Source organism: Ceratotherium simum, chromosome X (genome assembly GCF_057802395.1).
Source record: "Ceratotherium simum simum isolate JZ-2026a chromosome X, ASM5780239v1, whole genome shotgun sequence".
Taxonomy (NCBI): Eukaryota; Metazoa; Chordata; class Mammalia; order Perissodactyla; family Rhinocerotidae; genus Ceratotherium; species Ceratotherium simum.
Genome location: NC_141940.1, coordinates 121897024 through 121917937, shown reverse-complemented (window position 1 = coordinate 121917937; position 20914 = coordinate 121897024). Strand labels below are relative to the sequence as shown.

General features: G+C 42.1%; 1 protein-coding gene across 3 annotated transcripts in view; it reads right to left on the bottom strand.

Annotated features, from left to right (window-relative positions):
* Positions 1 to 6201: 6201 nt before the first annotated feature.
* Positions 6202 to 20914, bottom strand: part of MID1 (midline 1) — a 199918-nt gene continuing 185205 nt past the window's right edge. For all 3 annotated transcript variants that reach the window (XM_087426530.1, XM_004435098.3, XM_087426531.1), the window contains exons 8-10: positions 19645 to 19806; positions 16171 to 16378; positions 6202 to 10326 (exon numbers count right to left, since the gene is read on the bottom strand). In XM_087426530.1, coding sequence (XP_087282656.1) covers positions 9978 to 10326; positions 16171 to 16378; positions 19645 to 19806 — 719 coding nt within the window. In that variant the 3' untranslated portion in view covers positions 6202 to 9977. The remainder of the gene's footprint in view (positions 10327 to 16170; positions 16379 to 19644; positions 19807 to 20914) is intronic.

Below are 20914 nucleotides of genomic sequence, written 5' to 3'. Positions count from 1 at the left end.
AAGTGAGGTGAGGAAGAAAAAGTATCACAGAAAATATATTCAACAGATACTGGCTTTCCTGTCTTGGGTATCCATGAGGGTAGAAGATTGTACTTGGCAATCTCATTAGACCCAAAATACATAGGCAAACAAAGTTTGTAATATCCTGTGTAAATTGAAAATGAAAACTTGACACCCAGACTGGAACTGGCAAGAATGAACAACTTCCTCATTTTTACCCAATTCACCAGGGCATTTTAACACTCAGTCATCTCATTTCCTTCCAGAGCTGTAGAGGTGTCATGATTTTAATCTCCCTTCAGTGGAATTTTTCTGCAACACGGAGCCTGGCCATTCCACTTTGGGGATGTTTTTGATGCCTATGTCCGATGGCGTGAAGGAAAATTGTTCACATTTGTGTCTTGGACGCTGTCATGAGCTGTGTTGATTTTCCTCCAGTCGGAGCTGTCCCTGAGGATTTCCTGGTTTTAAGGGCAAAAACCTCAGATAGAATGAACTGCCTTTGAAAGTCGGCTGCCTGGCATGAGCAGTCACCCTCTGAAGTCATTCAGACAGAAGCCCAGAGTGCTGCTTCTGTGTTGGTCCAGAAGCATCTCTTGGGCCTGGTTCCCTGCAGGGAGTGGGAAGCCTGGGGGGTTTCTCTGGGCTGTCCTCCATGCACAGGATGTCTCCCATGTGGCTCTCTGGGAGGATAACTGTACTCTCATCCCTCGCTCAACAAATGTTAGCATTGCTTGAACAATTCCACCAAGAAAAGAGTGATTGACTTGGAAATTTTAAAAATACGTGTATTTCAAGGCCTAGAAATCTAGCCCAGGAGGGAGCAAGGCGGCCTTATGTTTTTGGCACCAAATCCAACGGCATTGCTTAATGAGAACTGCCTGTCCAGAGGGATCAAGGGCTTGGGCTCTGCAGGCTGGTTGGCCTCTGTGAACTCTGGGGTTGAGGGTTCACGCCCTGGCACTTCTGCTTCCAGTCAATCATGTGAAGGTTTCAAACATATCCCCACCAGCAACCTTCTCCATTTCAGGACGTCCTGCGTGCCAGGTCTGGAATGCGGGCAGGGAGCAAGAGGCAACGGGTAACAGATGCTGCGATTTGGACACTCTCCCCTCCTTTCTCTGCATGTACCAATTCCCCAGGGGCCGAAGGTCAGAAGCCTTGTTTGGGCTCATTGTTACACGCTGATGGTTGGACGTTTATTCTTGTCTGTGTCTCTTGTTGCTTCTGAACCTGGCCTCGCCAAGATAGGGTCACCTCAAGGCCTGACATGGGGATTTAAACGAAGAATATTCATCTCTGTCATCATCTACAGTAACTTATTTATTGGGTGCTGACACCAGACTCCAAAAAAGTAGTAGGCCCAAGCAAAAGGCTGCATAGCCAACTTCATTTGGATAGTCCTGCTCCAAATTTTCCAACTCCAAACCCTGTGTTCCTCAACTAACCCCGTCTTCGCTCTCACTCTCATTCTTTTGGGGGTGAAAGAAAATGGGATTAGGAGGGAATCCTGCTTTATTTATTAAGTGAATTGACTCCAGGAAATGTTCCTTGTTCAGAAGTCTACTTTGTTTCCCGTTAATATAGCTATTCCAGCTTTCTTTTGATTACTGTTTGCATGCTATATCATTTGCCATTCTGTTAATTTTAACCCACCTACGTCTTGTTTAAAGTTAAGTTTCTCGTAGATTGAATATAATATAGGATAGATGAGCCTGGAGTTGTTCTTGAGTCACTGTATCTTTGAGAAATGTGGATGTGACCAGTTTATTTAAAGGGCCTGAATGGCAAACCGACCTGGGAACACTGAAACAGACTCTGAGGTGATGAAGGAAACAGAGAAATCAGCCCAAGCAAAGAAGCCTGGCAGGAGCACCCAGTTGGTGACCTAAGATCAAGTTGAGCAAGCAGGCAACCTAGGCATTGGGTGGAAATCCACGTGGAGATCAAGTCAGAGGAGTTCAAGGACAGAGAACCCAGCTGCTGAGAGGACATGAGAAAGGAGGCTGGGACTCCGCAATGCTGTAGTGAAGAATAGGGAGTCTGGTTTCCGGGAAATTGGGTGGAACTACCAAGGAGGTGGGGCACCAAGGCCAGAGGGGACCTTCTTCATGACAGGGGTTGACAGTGGTACCTTAGAGCCCATTTTATTTGCACCTGGATTGTCTTAGAGTGTGGGATGAGCCGAGCCTGCAGGCGGGAATTGCATAAGTGCAACTCCAGACTGAGAATTCAGAGCCAGGAGCCAGGCAAGGGATGATAAAATACACCAATGGGAAGATTCACTTGCCCAAATTCAAGGTTTTATTTTTGCTCAATGACCTGCAGCCGCTATAGGGAGAGGATGGAATTTGCTAGAAGGTAGATTTTCTAGCTTTTATTTTGATATTATTTTTTATTCTGTAGGTATATGTGGTTTCTGCAAATATGAAGCACTTTTTTTTTTTAACACAAGTGTTTTAAAAATAGTGGATGCTTCGGGTTTAAGGGAAAGTTACAAGTAGAACACACTCATGAGAAGCTGGAATTCTACTCTAAATATCTATTGAGCACATACTACGTGGCAAACATTGAGCTAAGTCATCCTGATCTCAGACTTCAGGAATATTACTGTCTAGTGGGGGCAAAGGAACAGAAATAGTAAACAAAATTTACACAAACAAGTGCTAAATTGCAACTGTGACAAACATTATGAAGGAGGCTTTGTGAATCGATATTAGGGGAACGTGGCTCAGGCAGGGAGATCAGGGAAAGACTCTTTGGGAAGTGATGGTTGAGAAGTAATCTGAAATATTAGTGGTAGGTAAGAAGGTGAGGGAAGAGTGGTTCAAGTAGAGGTCTGTAGCAAACCCGAGCATGGCTACAACAGCCAGTGTGGCCAGAGTGCAGGGAATAAGGGGAGAATGGTCCAAGATGATGCTGGGGAAATACGCAGGGACAAGACCCTGGAGGATCTTATGGGCATTGTGGGAGAATTTCATGATCAGTAGATGGGAAACTTTGAAAGTTTTTAAGTCAATGTGTGGGGGTTGGGAGCGGGGATAAGAATGGTGAAAGGAGTGCAGGGGGGTATGTGTGACATGAACCAATTTAGAGATTGCCTTGGCTGCTCTGGGGAATGAATTAAAGGAGGAGACGCAGTGTGGATTACAGGTAGACCAGTTAGCAGGTTATGTCAGCTGTAGAGTGAGAGATGTGAAAGCTTGGACTGGGAGGTTGTGTGCAGAGGTAGAGAAGAGTAGGTCAGTTAAGGAGATATTTAAGAAATAAAATCAACAGGACTTGGTGATCCATTGGACATAGAGGGTGAGGGGGGCGTCAAACATGACCCTTTGGTTTTTGGTTCATGAAACTGGTTGGATAGGGCAAGGTTTGGGGGAGAGATCATGGATGCAGTTTTGGACATGTTGAATTTGAGGTGCCTTTTAGGCATCCAAAAGAGATTACCAAGGAAGCAGGTCAATATTTGGGGCTGAGCTTAGCAGAGAAATTAGACCCAGAGATTTAAATTTGGGAGGCATCTGCATAAAACAGCGAAGGAGGTGATGGTGTGGATGGCGTTGCCTACGGAGGGATTAAGAAAGAACCAAAGTAGTCAACATCTCAAAAGCTGCTGTATATCAAGATGAGGCCAATCAAACATCTATGGGAATGTGTGTTGATGCGGATGCCATTTTTGACATCAGGGAGCGCTGTTTAGTGGAGTGAAGATGCTGAATGCCTGACAGAGTGTGGGGAGGTACAATGAGGTGAGGAAACAGAAGTAGAACGTCTGAACAGCCCTTTGAGAAGCTTGACAGAAAAGCAGAGGCGAGAAAGAGCAGAAGCTGAAGGGAGAATAAGATTGGGGAAGGGGTGAAATAAGCTTTATTATCTGAAATACTTTACTAAAATTGAACAGCTTTTAACGACCATAATCAAAAATTGAGCTTTGAGAATAAGTAGACTGTGCAAAAGAACCAATGTTCATTAAATAATTTTTCTGTGCCTCCCCTTAATTGGTAATTGGTTTTCCATCATGACATATTTGCTTGTTAATTGCTGTACTTCCTATTTAATCATGCTTTTATAATTCTCTTAGGAGAACATGACTGAAAAAGATCCAAAGTGAGACCAGAATTCCTTTCCATAAATCGCCCATATTAAGACAGGACAACTACAAGAAAGTCCTCGACCCCATTTTTATTTTATGTTCTTGAATGTGCATCCTACAGTGAGAATGATGCTCAAGGGAAAAGCATTTTGCAAGTTCCACATGTCTCTCTTTTTATGCTTCTATTAGAATCATGAGCAACTATCTTCTTCGACGTATTTCACTTGAATATTTTTGAAAATAATAATATACTTTTTTTTTTGTGAGGAAGATTAGCCCTGAGCTAACATCTGATGCCAATCCTCCTGTTTTTGCTGAGGAAGACTGGCCCTGGGCTAACATCCGTGCCCATCTTCCTCTACTTTATATGGGATGACGCCACAACATGTCTTGACAAGTGGTGCGTCGGTGAGCGCCCGGGATCCGAACCTGTGAACCCTGGGCTGCCGAAGTGGAGCGTGCGCACTTAACTGCTACACCACTGGGCCGGCCCCTGAAAATAATAATTTAAAAAAGAGGGGGATGTTGGCTACTCTCTGGAGTGTATGACATGCCTTTCAAGTTGTCTTTGAAAGGTGATTAATTACAACAGTGTTCAGTTTCAAAAGTTCAAATTAAATGTACTTCAAAACTCTTACTAAAGGGAATATATTTTACACACCTGTCACTTGTGAAAAGGGCTGATTCAAGTCAAAATTATGAAAGAGGTAAAGCTAATCATTAGAACTGGCACCCCCTATTCTGTTGAATGAAAGAATCTTCTAATAACCCTTGAGTGGCCCAGTCTTAAGCACTCCTTAACTAATTCTCCATGAGTTCTGTGATGTCACAGAATTGCTGTCACTCAAAGTTGGAACGGACTTGAGAGCTCACTGAGGCCCAGAGCCATGAGGGGACATGGCTGAGTTCTCAGTGAGTGAGGGGATAGTTGGAGAATGCCCTGATGGCTTTGGGCCACCAGTCCAATATTGTATCTGCTATGGCAAGAGTTGGGAAATTACAGCGTGGGCCAAATGCAGCCCAATGCCTGTGTTTGTAAATAAAGTTTTATTGGAACACAGCCACCCATTCATTGACATATCCTCTATGGCTGCTTTCACTCTACAGTCATAGAGTTGAGTAGTTGCCACAGAGACCACCATATGGCCCACAAACCCTAAAATATTCACTATCTGACCTTTATAGAAAAGGTGCTGAGCACTGTGATTATAGCATTGGCTGCCAATCCTGGCTGCACTTTATAATCACTTCCTAAAAAAAGTACAAGGTGCTGAGCCACACTCTAGACCTTCTCATCCCCAATCTTTCAGGATGAGATCAAGGAATTAGCATTTGTAAAAAAGGTGATTTTAATGCTCAACCATGTCAAGAATCACTGCATTACATTAAGCTGCCTCTAAAGCACATTGCCTTGAAAACACGTTTCAGACTATAAGTGCATTTTCATGTGGGATACGAGACTGGATAAAGCCCTCCAGAGTGGGCCTTCACACACTTTTAAATCCTCTTGAAGAGCTTGTTAGAGCTGATTGCTGAGTCCCGCCCCCAGAGAGTCTGATGAGCAGGCCTGGGGTGGGGCTGGAGAACTGGCATTTCTAACAAGCTCGCAGGTGGTGCTGATGCTGCAGACTCCTGACTACACTCTGCATAGCACTGACCTACACCAATTGCGTCTCAAATGCAAGTCAAGTCTTGTGAGCCATGGGATGGAGTTGGGGATCGATTTATGGACCAACTGCTGGGATTGTTCCAGACCACACTGTGAAAACTCCCACTTTTCTGCTCCAATCATCCTTGTTCTCCCCGCCTCCACTCTGTCTGTAAGACTGGAAATCAAGCCATTCTTATTCTGGATCTCCACTCCTGTATAGGTTTTCTTTTACTGTAGTTTTATATTCTCTGGGGGATATTTTGAATCTTGTAAAATAACTATTTTGACTGTAGAGAGGCAGGATGGTGGATGTGAGAAAGTTTAGGCACAAAAGAAAACGAATTTTACTTTGCATAGCAGTATAAAAACACAGCAGAAGTTGAATAAATATTTGTGGAAATCATGAATGCAAAAACAAAATGATGAAAAGGCAACAGAGACAGGCAGAGACAGTGGGCCTTGGAACCACAAAAATGATTTTATTTAGAACCAGATAGCAACAGCAATCGAGAGATATTCTGGGCTGAGGGCTTGGCAGTGTGACTCAAGTACCAGCGATTGAACCGACTTTTCATTTCCAAACTAAGCAAATCACATCCAGATCTTCATGACACTTATCAGTGGATTCCCATTTACACAGGCTTCAATTGCTTTTCAGATTTCAGATTTTTGTAACGATTTTGTAAATATTTTTAAAAGTGAAGGAGCCACCGCAGTGAAGGTTTTGAACTGATTTGGTGTCCCTTTCCTTTTTTTGGTATATTAGGCATTGAGTCAATTACAGGAAAAATAAAAGATATTTGTGAGAGTTTTGCTTTCAAAATCCCCCCAAACAACAAGCGTTTCTCAACTGCGGCACTATTGATATTTTGGGCTGGATCATTCTCTGTTGTGGGGGTGGGGGGCTGTGCCATGTATTGTAGGGTGTTCAGCAGCATCCCTGGTCTCTACCCACTCGATGCCAGTGGCACCCTCCCCCAAGTTGGGACAACCAAAAATGACTCCAGACACTGCCAAATCGCCTCTTGTTGAGAAGCACCATTTTAAAAACATCCTCCCACCCCCATCATTGTCTTTGTATCCTCTGAAACATTTTATAAGGGTAGACCAGATCGTCAACTTCCCAACACCAAAAGCACCTGTACGCGAGCATAAATGCTTGTGTCTCTGCAGGCATTGCATATGTGCCTGGAGCTGAAATAGAATTTCATGTTCACTGGAAGGCGCTGGTTCGATTCCTCAGGAAGTTTAGGGTCAATATATCAGTACCATAATAAAAAGGCTGCCTGTCATCAGGCCTTTTCCTCTTTTCCAGCAGAAATCATCATCATTTACAGTTTTTGAAGTCATTTTCTTTTAAAGCTGGAAAGAAAATCTTCACCCAGGCCCACTCTCATCTTAATCCATTTAGATTCCTACTTGAATTATATGGCCAGCCACTTTCAACATTGGATCCAAGTTTCTTCATTTATATCCACCAGGAAGAGAGGTACCATGTTTCTGAGTTCTGAGGACTGGCTACATAATTTGCAAGGCCCAGTGCAAAATGAAAAGGCAGGCCCTTTGTTCAAAAATTACTAGGAATTTCAAGACGGTGACAGCAGAGCATTAAACCAAGCACTGGGCCCTTCTGGGCCCGGGGCTCTGGGCAACAGCACGGTTCATATACCCACGACGTTGGGCCTGGCAGCCTTGGTCGATGCTGCATCAATTTTGTTGTATTGATTTAATTGGCACTGCCATCTCTTTCTCCCTTGTATCGCAATGCCTCTTCCTGTGAAGTGAGGACCTCAAAAACAAAACACCGTGACCCCAATCCATTTAAAGAATTGTACTGCAGCAAATGTTTATAGCATATATTTTTTAGACTTTCAAAAAATCCATATGGAAATCTTTTCCACATCATTACAGTAATGAAAGTACACTGCAGCCTTTCACCATATACATATTTTCCTGTAAATATGACAACATGGAAATAGTAACTGCTACTATCCACAATGTTTTTAAGTTAGCAGAGTGAGACTTCCACGACAAAATTATAACATAATCCCTCTTGTCCTTAGAAAAATAGCCAAAACATAACCTAAACGGCTTGCAGTGAAAATTTGAGTAGTAATTTCTTTGTATTGAAAAACATTATATCCATGGAAATATTATCCTTCTGGTAAATGCTTTACATTAACATCATAAGGCAAACTGTAGCATTTATTGGTACCTGGAAACCGTGATTTAAAAAACTCAGAAGCTGAGTTTTAGACCCTTTTATTTAAAACCTGTTAGTGTACAAAGTGCATTAAAATATCTATTATCCAGCTACCAAAAAGAGTATGTAAAAAGTACTGAGACAACCTTTTCAGCTTATGCAGGGAAGGCAAATACACAGTTTTTATATTGTAAAAAAAAAAAAAATCTCATTAAGTTTCTAGAGAACGATTAATTTTTTTCCATTGAGGTGTCCATCTTTTAGATGTGAAATTGTCCTAAGTAGCTATCAAAATATTCATCTGGGTATAAATAATATAGGAAATATATAGACTCTATCTGTTAAGAAAAAGGAAAGCATCTGCCCGTGAGGAGGACAGAAGCACCCCGGAAGCCGCCCGTGGAGTCCAGACTCACAATCACATAACGTGATGCTGAAACCGTGGGTCTTTGGACGGATGTCAGGGAAGCAATTGGTCGATTTGGTTAAAAACGAAATCACTAAAAACAATGCCTAAATCCAGCAGTCCGTTCAGTCAAAATGGCCAACCCAGTAGCCCAGATAAATATTTTAGCAAATGTAACGATTTATAGATGTCCTGCCCTTCGTCAAGGTAGAACCAATGGCAGATTCCAGGTCCACGGACTGCTTGAGAAAGCCTTAATTCACAGACCATTCCGTCCTGTCGGGTCAGCATGCCAAGAATCCCATCTGATATTCTATCAGCAGGTTCCAGCATGGGAATAGCAAGTTTGATTTTTTTTTTTCTTACAACTCTATGGTAAACTACACTAGAATATATAGAGGGACTTCATCTTGCAAGATGTGTTCAATAAAGGTCTGTGTGTAGTAACTTTTGAGGTACTAGTGAATAGTACTTGATGCAACGTCCCTTGTCATTACCAACTCATAAATATTAAGTGTTTTTCAAGTGACTTATATTCGGACATGGTAGTGGTGGTAGGGGCCATGTGTTGATGTCCTGGAGAGTAAAATCAATCCAAAGTGGTGCTGCCATTTGTGACAGAAAATGTTTATTTCCTCAGCCCCAGCAAGAAAAGAAAAATGATTTGGGGGAGGGGGAAACAGGACAGTTATTAAATGTAGTCAAGAAAGTTCACAAGCCTAAAGCAACTATTAAAAGGAAGAGCGAAATAGATTTATATCATGAAATAGAATCCTACTTCTGATAAAACACAAATCAGCCTGAATTTCTGAATAATCAGTAGGATTCAAAGTGACTATTTTCAATTGCAATCTCATTCTTAATGTTCTCCCAGAATCCTTAATCCTGGGAAAAGCAGGGCAAAATATAGCCAAAGGTTTCAGAATCCTTCTTTCCAACATTATCCCAGCAGCCATCAGAGGGCAGTTAAAGATTTAGCCACGGCAGATTCCAAGCTCCAAAGTCAATTCTTTGCATTCTCTCTTTTGCTCTCCACCCTAGTTGATCTAATAAAAGTTTTTGATATCACAGTTAAAACACCTCAAAATAAACCTGAGTAAGAAAGTTCATTTACTTCCCCACTAGGTTCAAAACTATTTTTTATTTTTAAACTAGTTGCATATTCTGTTATGCACTGTTGAAGTGACAGGACCTACGGTGAGATCAGTATGAAATACGATGAGGTGAGAAGGTGAATAAGCATACGAAACTACAAGAGAGCTTTTCCGCAAGCCCATAGACTGGTGAAACAAAGGCTGTAAAGAGCTGGTAAACTTATGGGCCTCTTAATGTGCACAAGCAAATAATTCCTAAGAGTTGTAATCCTGGTTATGTTTCTTTTATAAATAATCTATAAATTTTCCTGTAAATACAAAAAAAATTTGAAGAAATTATTAAAGCCTGTACTTAATACAAAACACAGTGACGGGGGGAATCGCCCATTTTGAGTCCTATCTTAGCTGATTTCTGGACACTTTCTTGGCGAGACTTAATCACGCTCTTGAAGGCTGTGCTTTTTCTGTCCCCGAAATGGTGGCCATAACCCTTTTTATTCCCTAGAAAGCAGCTCCACGTGGCCAGGTGCTCACGGCAGCTGCTCTGTGCAGTCCAGATGGTCTGGGATGGGAAGGCCAGTTATAATGGTCAAACATTTGTTCCACACGGTGAAGGTGGGGCACACAGGCTGCGAGAATGTGATGTCGAAGGTGTAGAGGTGGATGGAGTTCAAAGCATCGTAGAAAGCGATGGAGCCGTTATCATAGTCCAGCAGGATGCCGACACGCCGGAGGTGGGGGGCTGGCTCGATGGGGATTTCCTTGCTGTTGTGTCTCACCACCCAGTTATTGTGACAGCGGCACAGCGCCCAGGAAGCCGAGTTCTTCCCAATCCACTCGTGCTTCGGGGCTGATTTGTAAGCAAGGCCAATGGCATACCTGCAGTCGTAAAACAGCAACAACAAAAACAATGAGCCATGTTGCATATGCATGTTAAATCCTTTCTATAGTCCTCAGGGGTCATGAAAACATGATCCTCTGTGGTCCCTGTTCGTTCTCCTTAAGTGAAAGCTTGGCAAGAACCCTGACACATGTGTTCCCCATCTTCTTCCCTCCCAAACACACAGCGGCTGGAAAGGGGCCATTGTATTTACCCACATTCCTGTTTTCAGTTTGGACATTACAAGAGAATTTGAACTTTGTGTTTTTCTGCCTTTTTTTTTAAACCCTCATGAAGACACAATGAATTCTCTAGACCAGTGCTGTCCAATAGAACTTTCTGCAATGATTGAAATGTTCTGCTGTGTTCAATATGGTAGCCACGAGACACATATGGCTATCGGGCACTTGAACTGTGGCTGGTGAGAGTGAGGAACCGAACTTCAATTTTAATTGTTAAATTATTGAAATAGCCACATGTGGCCCATGGCTACCATATTGGACAGCACAACTCTAGACTTTTCCTTTTGACTTTCTTTGAATTTTTCAACTGACACCACATCTGTCATTTTCCACAACTTTGAGTGCACTTTGGAAAAGGCAAGCATGGAGAATAATTTTCCTTTATGGGGATAAGTTCCTTGTCATCTCAGCCTCAGTTTTCTTATCTATAACACAGAGACAATGACAGTCTCCATCTCTGAGGGTTATTTTGAGCAATCAAGGAAGGAATACATGTAAAATCCTGGGGACAAGGCTGGGTATGTAACTGTCATTTTATTATTTTTGCCCAATGACACATTACTAATAAGTCCCAGAATCAGAATTTGAACCTAGGATGACTCACAAGGCTACAAACTTAAACATTCTCTAGTGCCTTCTCTCACCAGAAATTGTGCAATTCATCACTGCCAAGAGCCCTTCTGATTATATTTCTTACTACATTAAAAAAAATTCTGAATGTCTTTGAGCAGATGGATATCCTGGTTATTCTAAATGTTCTCTCACTGCTCAAAAAAAAAATGTTAAGAATTCTTTCTACAATATTCTAAGCTTCTTAATCTCTTTACTCTGCTGAGGTATGTCTTCATAATATTCGTAGTATTTCACAGTTATTAAGATAAAGGAAAATCCACTATTTTTAATAAAGAGTGAATGACTCAGAGTTCAACTTTTAATATGTTATAGCAGAAACCAGTCTAAGTGGATATTGAGGGCTGGCCTGGTGGTGCAGTGGTTAAGTGTGTGCGCTCCGCTTCGGTGTCCAGAGGGTTTGCAGGTTCGGATCCCGGGCACGCACCAATGCACCGACGCACCACTTGTCAAGCCATGCTGTGGTGGCATCCCATATAAAGTGGAGGAAGATGGGCATGGATGTTAGCCTAGGGCCAATCTTCCTCAGCAAAAAGAGGAGCATTGGCATCGGATGTTAGCTCAGGGCTCATCTTCCTCACACACACAAAAAATAAATAAGTGGATATTGACATATGGTACCTTACCCAATGCAGAGAGAAAAACTTCATTGGTCTTTGATAAAATGATATTCTCTTAAAAATCACATGTTGGATTTAAAATACAATCATTTTAAGAGTGATGTGTTAAAAAAGAAAATGAATATAACATGCCATCACTGAATTAAAAAAGAGGATGGAATTGATAATCCGTTAAACCCAGTATACCAGCCTGTCTGCTGTCAACTCGGCCTCCTCTCTTCCTTCTCATAAATCCTACTCTGCATTTCCCAGAATCCCCTTTCCAGCAGTAATAGTCTGGCTCAGGTTCTGCCATTGTGACGCCCTTGCACAAGATCCAGAAGCTCTAAGAGGAGGGGAAACAGTCTTTTCCAGACAGTAGACAGTAGAGGTGAGGTTTGTGGAAGCTTCTGGGTGAACTCCTGGGTATACTTGCCTCTGGGCTGTGGGTAGTTTTCCAGCACCCACAGCTTGTCTTGGCCTCATGGACCGGAGCAGCAAGCTCCCCGGCTGACTTGCATTCCCAGCCCTTCCAGGGCTGCCGTAAGCCTATGATTCCCTTCCTCCCTGAAGTATGCAGAATGATTTCTTTCTTTCTTTTTCTTTTTGGTGAGGAAGATTGGCCCTGAGCTAACATCTGTCGCCAATCTTCCTCTTTTTGCTTGAGGAAGATGGTCCCTGAGCTAACACCTGTGCCAATCTTCTACTTTTGTATATGGGATGCCGCCACAGCATGGCCTTGATGAGTGGTATGTAGGTCCGCACCTGGGATCTAAACCCATGAACCCCCGGCCGCCACAGCAGAGCGTGTGAACTTAACCACTATGCCACTGGGCCGGCCTCTCTCGAGTGATTTCTGTTTTTCTGCTGAACCCTCACTAAGACACTTTGGAAACGTTTTTGTTTTGCAATTTTAAGTACTCTCCCCAAAGATGTTCTCTATGCCTTGGCAGACACCATTTCCATTTTCCATATAACTCGGAACCTGCATTTGCATCACAGAATAGCCATATGTCTACACTGTTTCCTTCTCATGGCTGCACACTATTTGTATTTTTTATTAAAGAACTTTGATATTTATTTCCCATTTGAACCTTAACTGAACCCCCTATGAAGTAGCTGTGGCAGGTATGACTGACTTCATTTAACAAATGGGAAAACACAGAGCAGGTTAAAATTAGGAGCAAAAACCACAATCTCACCCCCCGCCCTTGACTTCTGGCCCAGTAATCTTTGCGTGAACCCACGTTTAGTTAACACCATTTCATAAGACACCAAGTGCACGTTAACAGCATTAGAGAGTAAGAAAATAAGTACGTGTATAGTCCATTAAGCAAAGGAAAATACCATTATATTATCATTAATCTGTAAAACTATGTACATATTTCCATTGAACTTGAAAGGTGCAGGCAGAAGGTAATGTTCCATTAAGTTACGCAGTGAGACTCGGAGAATTCAAAAAGTATAAAAATTATGTTTCTCAGAGCAATGTTAACATGCCCCATTGCACAGACCATAACATATATGTTAATTTAAAGTCAGGACTATATTTCACAAGAAAATATATGTGTCATTAGCTATTGCAAGTCAAGGCATCGTAGGCATTTGCTCCTCGGAGTTACCCCTTCCTTGCTAACATCTCCCAGGAAATGTTAAACTACTTGCTACATGAGAATTTTCTGAAATTGACACAGTCAGGTTTGTAAAGATCCAAAGTGTGGCAATTAATTTTAGAATTTTTTCCCTCCTCGTGAGTTGTTTTTGACATCTGGAGGGTGTTTTCAAGGTAATGCTGATCTGTGTTTACATCACTGCAGTGGGCTGGTGGAATTCCCCGCACCATTCATCAACGGGAATGAGATCATAATGATCAGGTATCATTTATCGTAAATAATTATTAATGGGGTTGTAATTATTTAGACACCGGATTCCATCCCAGATTAATACAGCACGTTAATTAACTAGAAATGTTTGCTCTTTTGCACCTGCACAAATGCATTGTATTTTCCTTTGGGCTTTCATCTCGCCTCAGTGCAGCTAAGGACTATAAATGCCAGTCTGGCCCAGAGCTGACTGGGGAGGAAGGATTTGTCCTCCATCCTCCAGCAGGATGTTGGAACTGGAAAAGGTTCTGGGCAAAGAGAATCGTGAGGATCACAACAGAAGAAAATCTACTTGCTTGGCCAATATGGGTACCATGGTTGGGAAAAATGAGCCACACAAGCTTATGATTTCACTTCTTAGATTTCAGCTGACTTGTACCAACACTATAAGAGACTTTGACATAATGTACTATTTGCATAGATGTGAATTGAAAGGTTTTTTAAACAAATAAGAAGTGTTCTAGCATCCTTATATCAAAAATAACTCAGTTATAATAGTCATCATTTTCAGGTTATGCAGTTTTGAGTTTTATTTTTTTTTAAAGGAAGGATTAAGCTATCACTCATTAAGCACACCACTGTAAGCCCTAAGGAGTAATTATAATGTTCCAAAAATATAGCGTGGTGGTTAAGAGCAGGGATCAGCAAACTACAAGCCATGGGCCAAATCTGGCCCTCTGCTTGTTTTTATAAATGAAGTTTTATTGGCGCCCAGCCAGCCCCATTCGTGGCTATATGGTCTATGGGTGCTTTCCCACTACAACAGTAGAGTTGAGTAGTTGCAACAAAAATCATCAGGCCTGCAAACCCAGACATAGTGGTTCTCTGGTCCCTTACAATGTTCGTGGACCCTTGGTTAGGAGATTGCACCCTGATTGCAGACTTCCTAACTCTGCCACCTCTGAGCTTTGTGAACTTGCGTGTGTGTCTCAGTCATCTCATCTGTAAAATGGGACACTAGCACCTACCTCTGTTAGGATGAATAAATGAGTTAGCATCTGTAAAATGCTTAGATCAGTGCCTGGCACATAGCTGTGCTAGATGAGGGCTTGTTAAATAAAAATAAAACAGCTCCCTTTTTGAGCAATAGCAAGCAGGCACGTGAGACCGACGGCCAGAGAAAGGGGTGCAGCCTGTGGGATAGGTAAGGTCAGCTCTGTGAGGCTAACTTGGCAAGGTAAACCAATTCCAATGTAGACTGCACCCTGACCTTTGCCCTTAGGCTTAAAGAACTCAGTGGGCTGAAGTCACTGGGCTGGATCTACCAGACCTTTTGAAATGATTCCCAGCAGACGATCACTGCTCCTTCCCAGCCCTCAGCTCTTAGCTATTTGTACCAATTGGTCCAGTCTAGAATCATAAAACATACAAGGCAACAGAAATTAGTTTTTTAAAATGATGAAGAGTAATGTTTTGGAGTAGGAATCTGCAAACTTTGTCTGTAAAGGGCTAGAGAGTTAGTATTTTGGCTTTGTGGACCATTGGATTCTGTCTTAACTGCTCAACTCTGCTGTGTAGCTCAAAGGTAGCCATAGACAATAGGGAAAAGAATGAGCATGGCTGTGTTCCCATAAAACTTTATTTACAAAAATAGGTAGCAGACTAGGTTTGGCCCAAGCGCTGTAGTCTGCTGACCCTTTTTTTTTTTTTGGTGAGCAAGATTGTCCCTGAGCCAACATCTGCGCCAATTTTCCTCTACCTTGTATATGGTACACTGCCACAGCATGGCTTGACAAGTGGTGTGCAGGTCCGCACCTGGGATCCAAATCTGCGAACCCCGGGCCGCCAAAGCGTGAACTTGACCACTACGCCACTGGGACAGCCCCTGTTGACCCTTTTTAAGGCATAAAAGAGCAGCTCTTCCAGGGACCAGGACTGTATCATCTTAGCTGCAATTCTTGCCATAAATAAAAAAATGGATGGACTTAAAACAAGCTTTTTTTTTTTAATCGGTTGAATGGTAGATTAAATGATTGCTTGGCAAATATTCACTCCCTCCTCTCATTTTGATGGGAAGAATATACTTCCTTGCACCATTGGCTTTGGGCTTGGCCATGTGACTGGCTTTGGCCAATGAGAAGTTAGTAGACATGATGCAAGCAGAGGCTTGAAATGTGCTTGCATAGTTGGGCTTGCCCTCTTGGGCTCTTTGAGAAGGACACGGCCTGGGTAGGCCACATGTCCAAAGAGGATGAAGAGACACATAGGACAGACCTAGATCCAACCTACAGCTTAAAGCAAAGCCCAGTTGAGATTAGCCTTGATCAGCTAACCCACAGATGTGGGCGTTAGTGAGCAATAAGTAATTGTTTGAAGCCACTGAATTTTGGGGTGTTTGTTACACAGCATTACCATAGCAACAGCTGACTGATACAGCTTTTCTGCATATTATTCTTTAAGATGGACCCTGGTATGGGTCAATGCTCTGACAAAGTACAGAATGAGATATTCCTTTTTACAATTGGAGGACAATAGATATAATTGCCTACCATGTGCTTCCACTTATGACCACTTCCCAGTAATGCCGGCCACTATCAATGAACACGTTTCCAGCTACACCATAGCTCCCCTGGCTGGTGAAGCGTTCAGGTGTGTGACTCTTTTTGGATGATGACTCATCACGTTCTACTGTCAAGTTATCATGGGACACTTTTAGCTTTCGATGTGCAGATTTGGGGTCCAGTTTAAATGGTTGGCCTGGAAATAAGTTTACAAAACAAAAAGAGGAAGAGAAAAAGGACTGTTGAACATGACCAGTAACATATTTTCAGAATCAGATTTAAAAGCACAGTAAAATAGTGAATATGAACATGTCCCTGCCTTCATAAGCTCCCAGTCTGTCAGTTCTAAGATAGGAGATCCAAAGGTACTATGCTACCTCTTCAGCAATAGCATGCGAAAGGATCAACCAGAACATGTGGTATAAGCTATCCTCATGGATCCTGGCTGTACACAAGCAGCACAGGAACATACTGGCTGAACAGCACCCCGAAAAAGAGGAGAAAGTGAAGACTTCATTTTCAACCATTGCCTTGATCAATCCAGCTTAAAATGCATTCGTGCTCAATAGAATTCAGACCAGAAACCAAACAAATCAAGATTGCAGATTTTAACACGTATAATATTCTAAAGGCTTATGTTATTTTGAGATTGTTCAAAATTAAAGCACTACTCTCACGAGCTTAGAATGACTATAAAATTGTGTACTTTTCAGCCTACAAGATCAGGAAAAGAACGTGATAGTAACACCTAGGTTTTCGACTCCTGAGTTTATTTATATATATAATAAAGCCCTCTCTATTTCATTATTCACGTTTGCGTTTTGAAGATTGAACCATTATAAAATCTTGGCAGAGTCACACCTAAACATCTTGTTGTAGCTGTTACTTCTTTGAGAATTCAACACTGGTTTGGAGGACTGCCTGTCATTCAACACCACATCAGGTACAAGACATTTAAAGTCAGGAAATGAGTTATAAGCTGATGCAAATACCATGGTGTCCAAACTCCACAGTCACTGGTGCAATTAGTAGATCTCCTCTGCCCAGTGTACAGATCTCAGACAATCATAGGGAAAATGTGTGATCAATTCCATTGTGGTAATACATGATGCTGGCTGAGAAACTGAGGCAGCAAGCATGGGGTAGTGTGTGTTATGTCACACACAGGTAGGCCAAAGGATTTCCAGTTCCTGCTTGGATACAAACATGACACCAGCACCTCTAAAATCCTTTCTTTTAGATCAGAGACCAGCACACTTTTTCCGCAAGGGGCCGGATAGTAAATATTTTCAGCTACGCTGGCCATGTGGTCTCTTCTGTAGCTATTTAATGCTGCTATTGCAGCATGGAAGCAGCCAAAGACAATAGGTAAATGGACAAGTGTGGCTGTGTGCCAATAAAACTTTATTTACAAAAACAGGCAGCCAAATTTGCCCCGTGGGCTATACTTTGCTGACCTGTTTTAGATTTTTGTCCAATCAAAGAAAAGCTTAAAGGGGAAGCTGAGAAAAGTGCTGAGCAGGGAGCAGGTATTCTCAGAGGCTGTAAAACCTGCTGGATTACATGTGTAGTTTTGGCTTGTCTTATAAAAAAAAAAATGTCCTCAGGAATAATCATACCAGCAACTACTAGGGATAAAGTATGAACTAAGACAAGAAGAGTCTGAAGATAGTTTTGCCTAAGATATTTCAATTTTTAAAGGTGGGAGATAGAATGTGTGTAAAAATAATTGGACGCTAATGGGTGGATTAGGAAGAAATTCCATAAAGGCACCCATCATCGAAAATGAAGGCCATGTTCTGCATGTCCTTCACAAAGTGAAGAATATCAGAACGTTAGAGCCATCAGAAAGACTGGCCTCGTAATGAGACGTATCCTGCTTGCCTCAGCTCACACCCTCACAGAGCAGGATCATGCCAGCTTAGGTCAGGCCCGACCCCCTGCATCCTCAGTGAGCAAATTCCACCTGCGCCTCAGATGCATTTCTCGAATAAACCATCACCTACTCTGTCCAAGTTCAAGGCTTTTGTTTCAATGAGGACAAATTAGTTCAAGGAACAGATTAATCATTTACTTTACTAAACAATTCAACTCACGGTAATATTTGTACACACAGGAGTTTGGCAAACTATAGCATGAAGGCCAAATCCAGCCCACTGTCTGTTTGTCAATAAAGTTTTATTGAAACACGGCCCATTTGTTTATGTGTTATCTATGGCTGCTTTTCCACCACAATGGCAGAGTTGAATAACTGTGACCAAGACCATCTGACCCGTTCAGACCCAAATATTTACTATTTGGCACATTACAGAAAAAGTTTGACAACCTTTTGTATATAACTTGATAACATCTGATCAATGATTGCATGTCTAGAAATAGAAGATGACATTACCTGTCTATATGAAATGAATAAATTATCTTTAGCAAAACTGATGAAGCACAAATAAGATGTCTCAAAGATATATTCTACAGAGTTAACCTCAGTGTATGCATTCATTCCTTTTTTTCCTATTTAATCTCTAAAAATTAATCTTCTTTACCAGCAGAAACATTGAGAGGAGAAATTAGCTTAATGTTTAAGAGTATGTGTCTTAAACACGTATATCTGGAGTAAAATAGTTATTTGACTACTGAAATCAAGGATTTGGATTCAATGAAGGGTCCTCTTGAAAAGTAGTTAATTGTTCCTGTTGACTGGCTGGCAATCCTATAACAAGGCTTAATACTGACACACTCCAATTTGCTTTCCTTTGAGAGGTCTTATGCAAAGAAATACTGTGTTATATAACATAATATTTCTAGATCAAAAAGATGTAAAGAAAGAAGAGAGGATAAAACAAAACATATGTCGGCAGAGACAGACAGAGGAAATTAACAGTGTTACAAGATGCTTGTATAGGCCAGATCATTCTTTGCTGTGGGGGCTGTCCTGTATATTGTGACAGGTTTTCCATCATCCGTGGCCTCTAACCACTAGATACCAGTAGCATCCACCCGAGTTGTGACAATCAAAAATGTCTCCAGACATTGCTCAGTGTCCCTCAAGGGGGCAGAATTGCCTCTGATTGAGAACCACAGACTTAAGACAGATATCTGGAATAAAATGAAGAATTCCTGAAGAAGGAGTTATTAATTTGCTATTCTACTATGGAAAACAATACTATTTGCCATTTACAGAGCCCCAACTGTGTGTCAGGCTTTATATATATATATATATTCTAATTTTCTAATTAGAAATATTAGATATTAGAATTGATGGTCTCACAGTCCTTAAGGGGTAGAGTCAGTTTTGGAACCCAGAGGTATCTGATACAAAATCCACTACTCCACATTGGCTCTTTACTTGCTTTTCAAGGCTGTCAGCAATCCCTGAGACAGAGAAAAGGAAAAGAAAGGGGGACAGAGGCAGCTGAAAGGAGAGCAGATGAGAGACGACAGCTCTGCTGAGCTCACGGCACTTACTATTTGTCTTCAACTTCCCAGGCTCGCTGCTGCGGCTGCCTGCCTGGTTGATGGCCTTGACGATGAAGATGTATTTGGTGCCGCTCTGCAAACCATGGACTGTGTAGTGGTTCTGCTTGATGTTGGGCACGATCATCCAGCTATCGGCTGAGTTACACAGACCTGCAAAGCCACCCAGACATGGTGCAGTTCTTTGGTGCAAGCACGGGGCAACGCTTGCATAATGTTAAGGTTGCATAATTTTAGGTTATTTGAACCATAAATGGAGTGCTTTGTCACTTCCTAGGGAGACCACCAACAAACCTGAGTGCTCAGTGTCCTGCCTACAGTAGGAGGTCAACCTGTATTTATTATTATATATTCCTATTGTGCGTTCTAAATTAAAAAACCCAATTAAAATTATTATATTGCAAATTCCATTCAGTGTGAATAAGAGCAGCAAAGGTGATTCTGTCGGGGATCTTAAGCACTGCAGATGTGCATGATACAATATTAAGTGCTGTGGGGATGAAAAGAAAGCAGCAAGTAACCACTGATTCCTCTCCCTGAACCCTCACCCCCATTCTCATTACAATGATGATTAAATTTTGGATCTCACCAATTTTGAGACTCCCAGAAGGTAAGAAGACACCCAAGTCATGTATGAGAAGTTGACTTCACTAACGTAGATGTAGTTACGTTACATTGCATTTTTTGCCTGTAATTCTTCACCAGGCCTAAGTGACTTTGCAGTTGCTCCCTCTAAAGAGATGGAACATATTCCCTTATGACATGCCTTTGGATTTGGCCATGTGACTTGCTCGGGCCAATAGGATGAGGCTGAAATGACAATGTGCCAGTTGCGAGAGTAGGCATTACAAGGCCTTGCGAGTTTCTGTTGCCCCACTGTGCCTCTGCCATTGCCATGGGGAAAACAGTCCCCAGATAGTCTGCTCATCCCAACAGGATGAGAGACACAGGGAACAGCTCTACGTCCAGCTAATGCCCAGCCAATGCAGGAGCGAGGCCAATGGAGACTGGCCAACACCAACCCAACTTCTGACAGGGGAGCTAAGAAAATGATCATTGGGGTTGTTTGTGATCCAGCATTAGTATGGCCTTAGTTAACTGATTCAGGAGACATATTCCTAAGTGAACGCTGGAGCAGCGGCATCTATGGGCAGCTCAGGGCCCAGTGTGGGTCTTAGAAAAGCATCAACAGGGATCTTGACCAGCTGCATCCCTAGCATGGCTGGTTTCAAGTACAGCAGGCTGCCGCTCTGGCTGCATT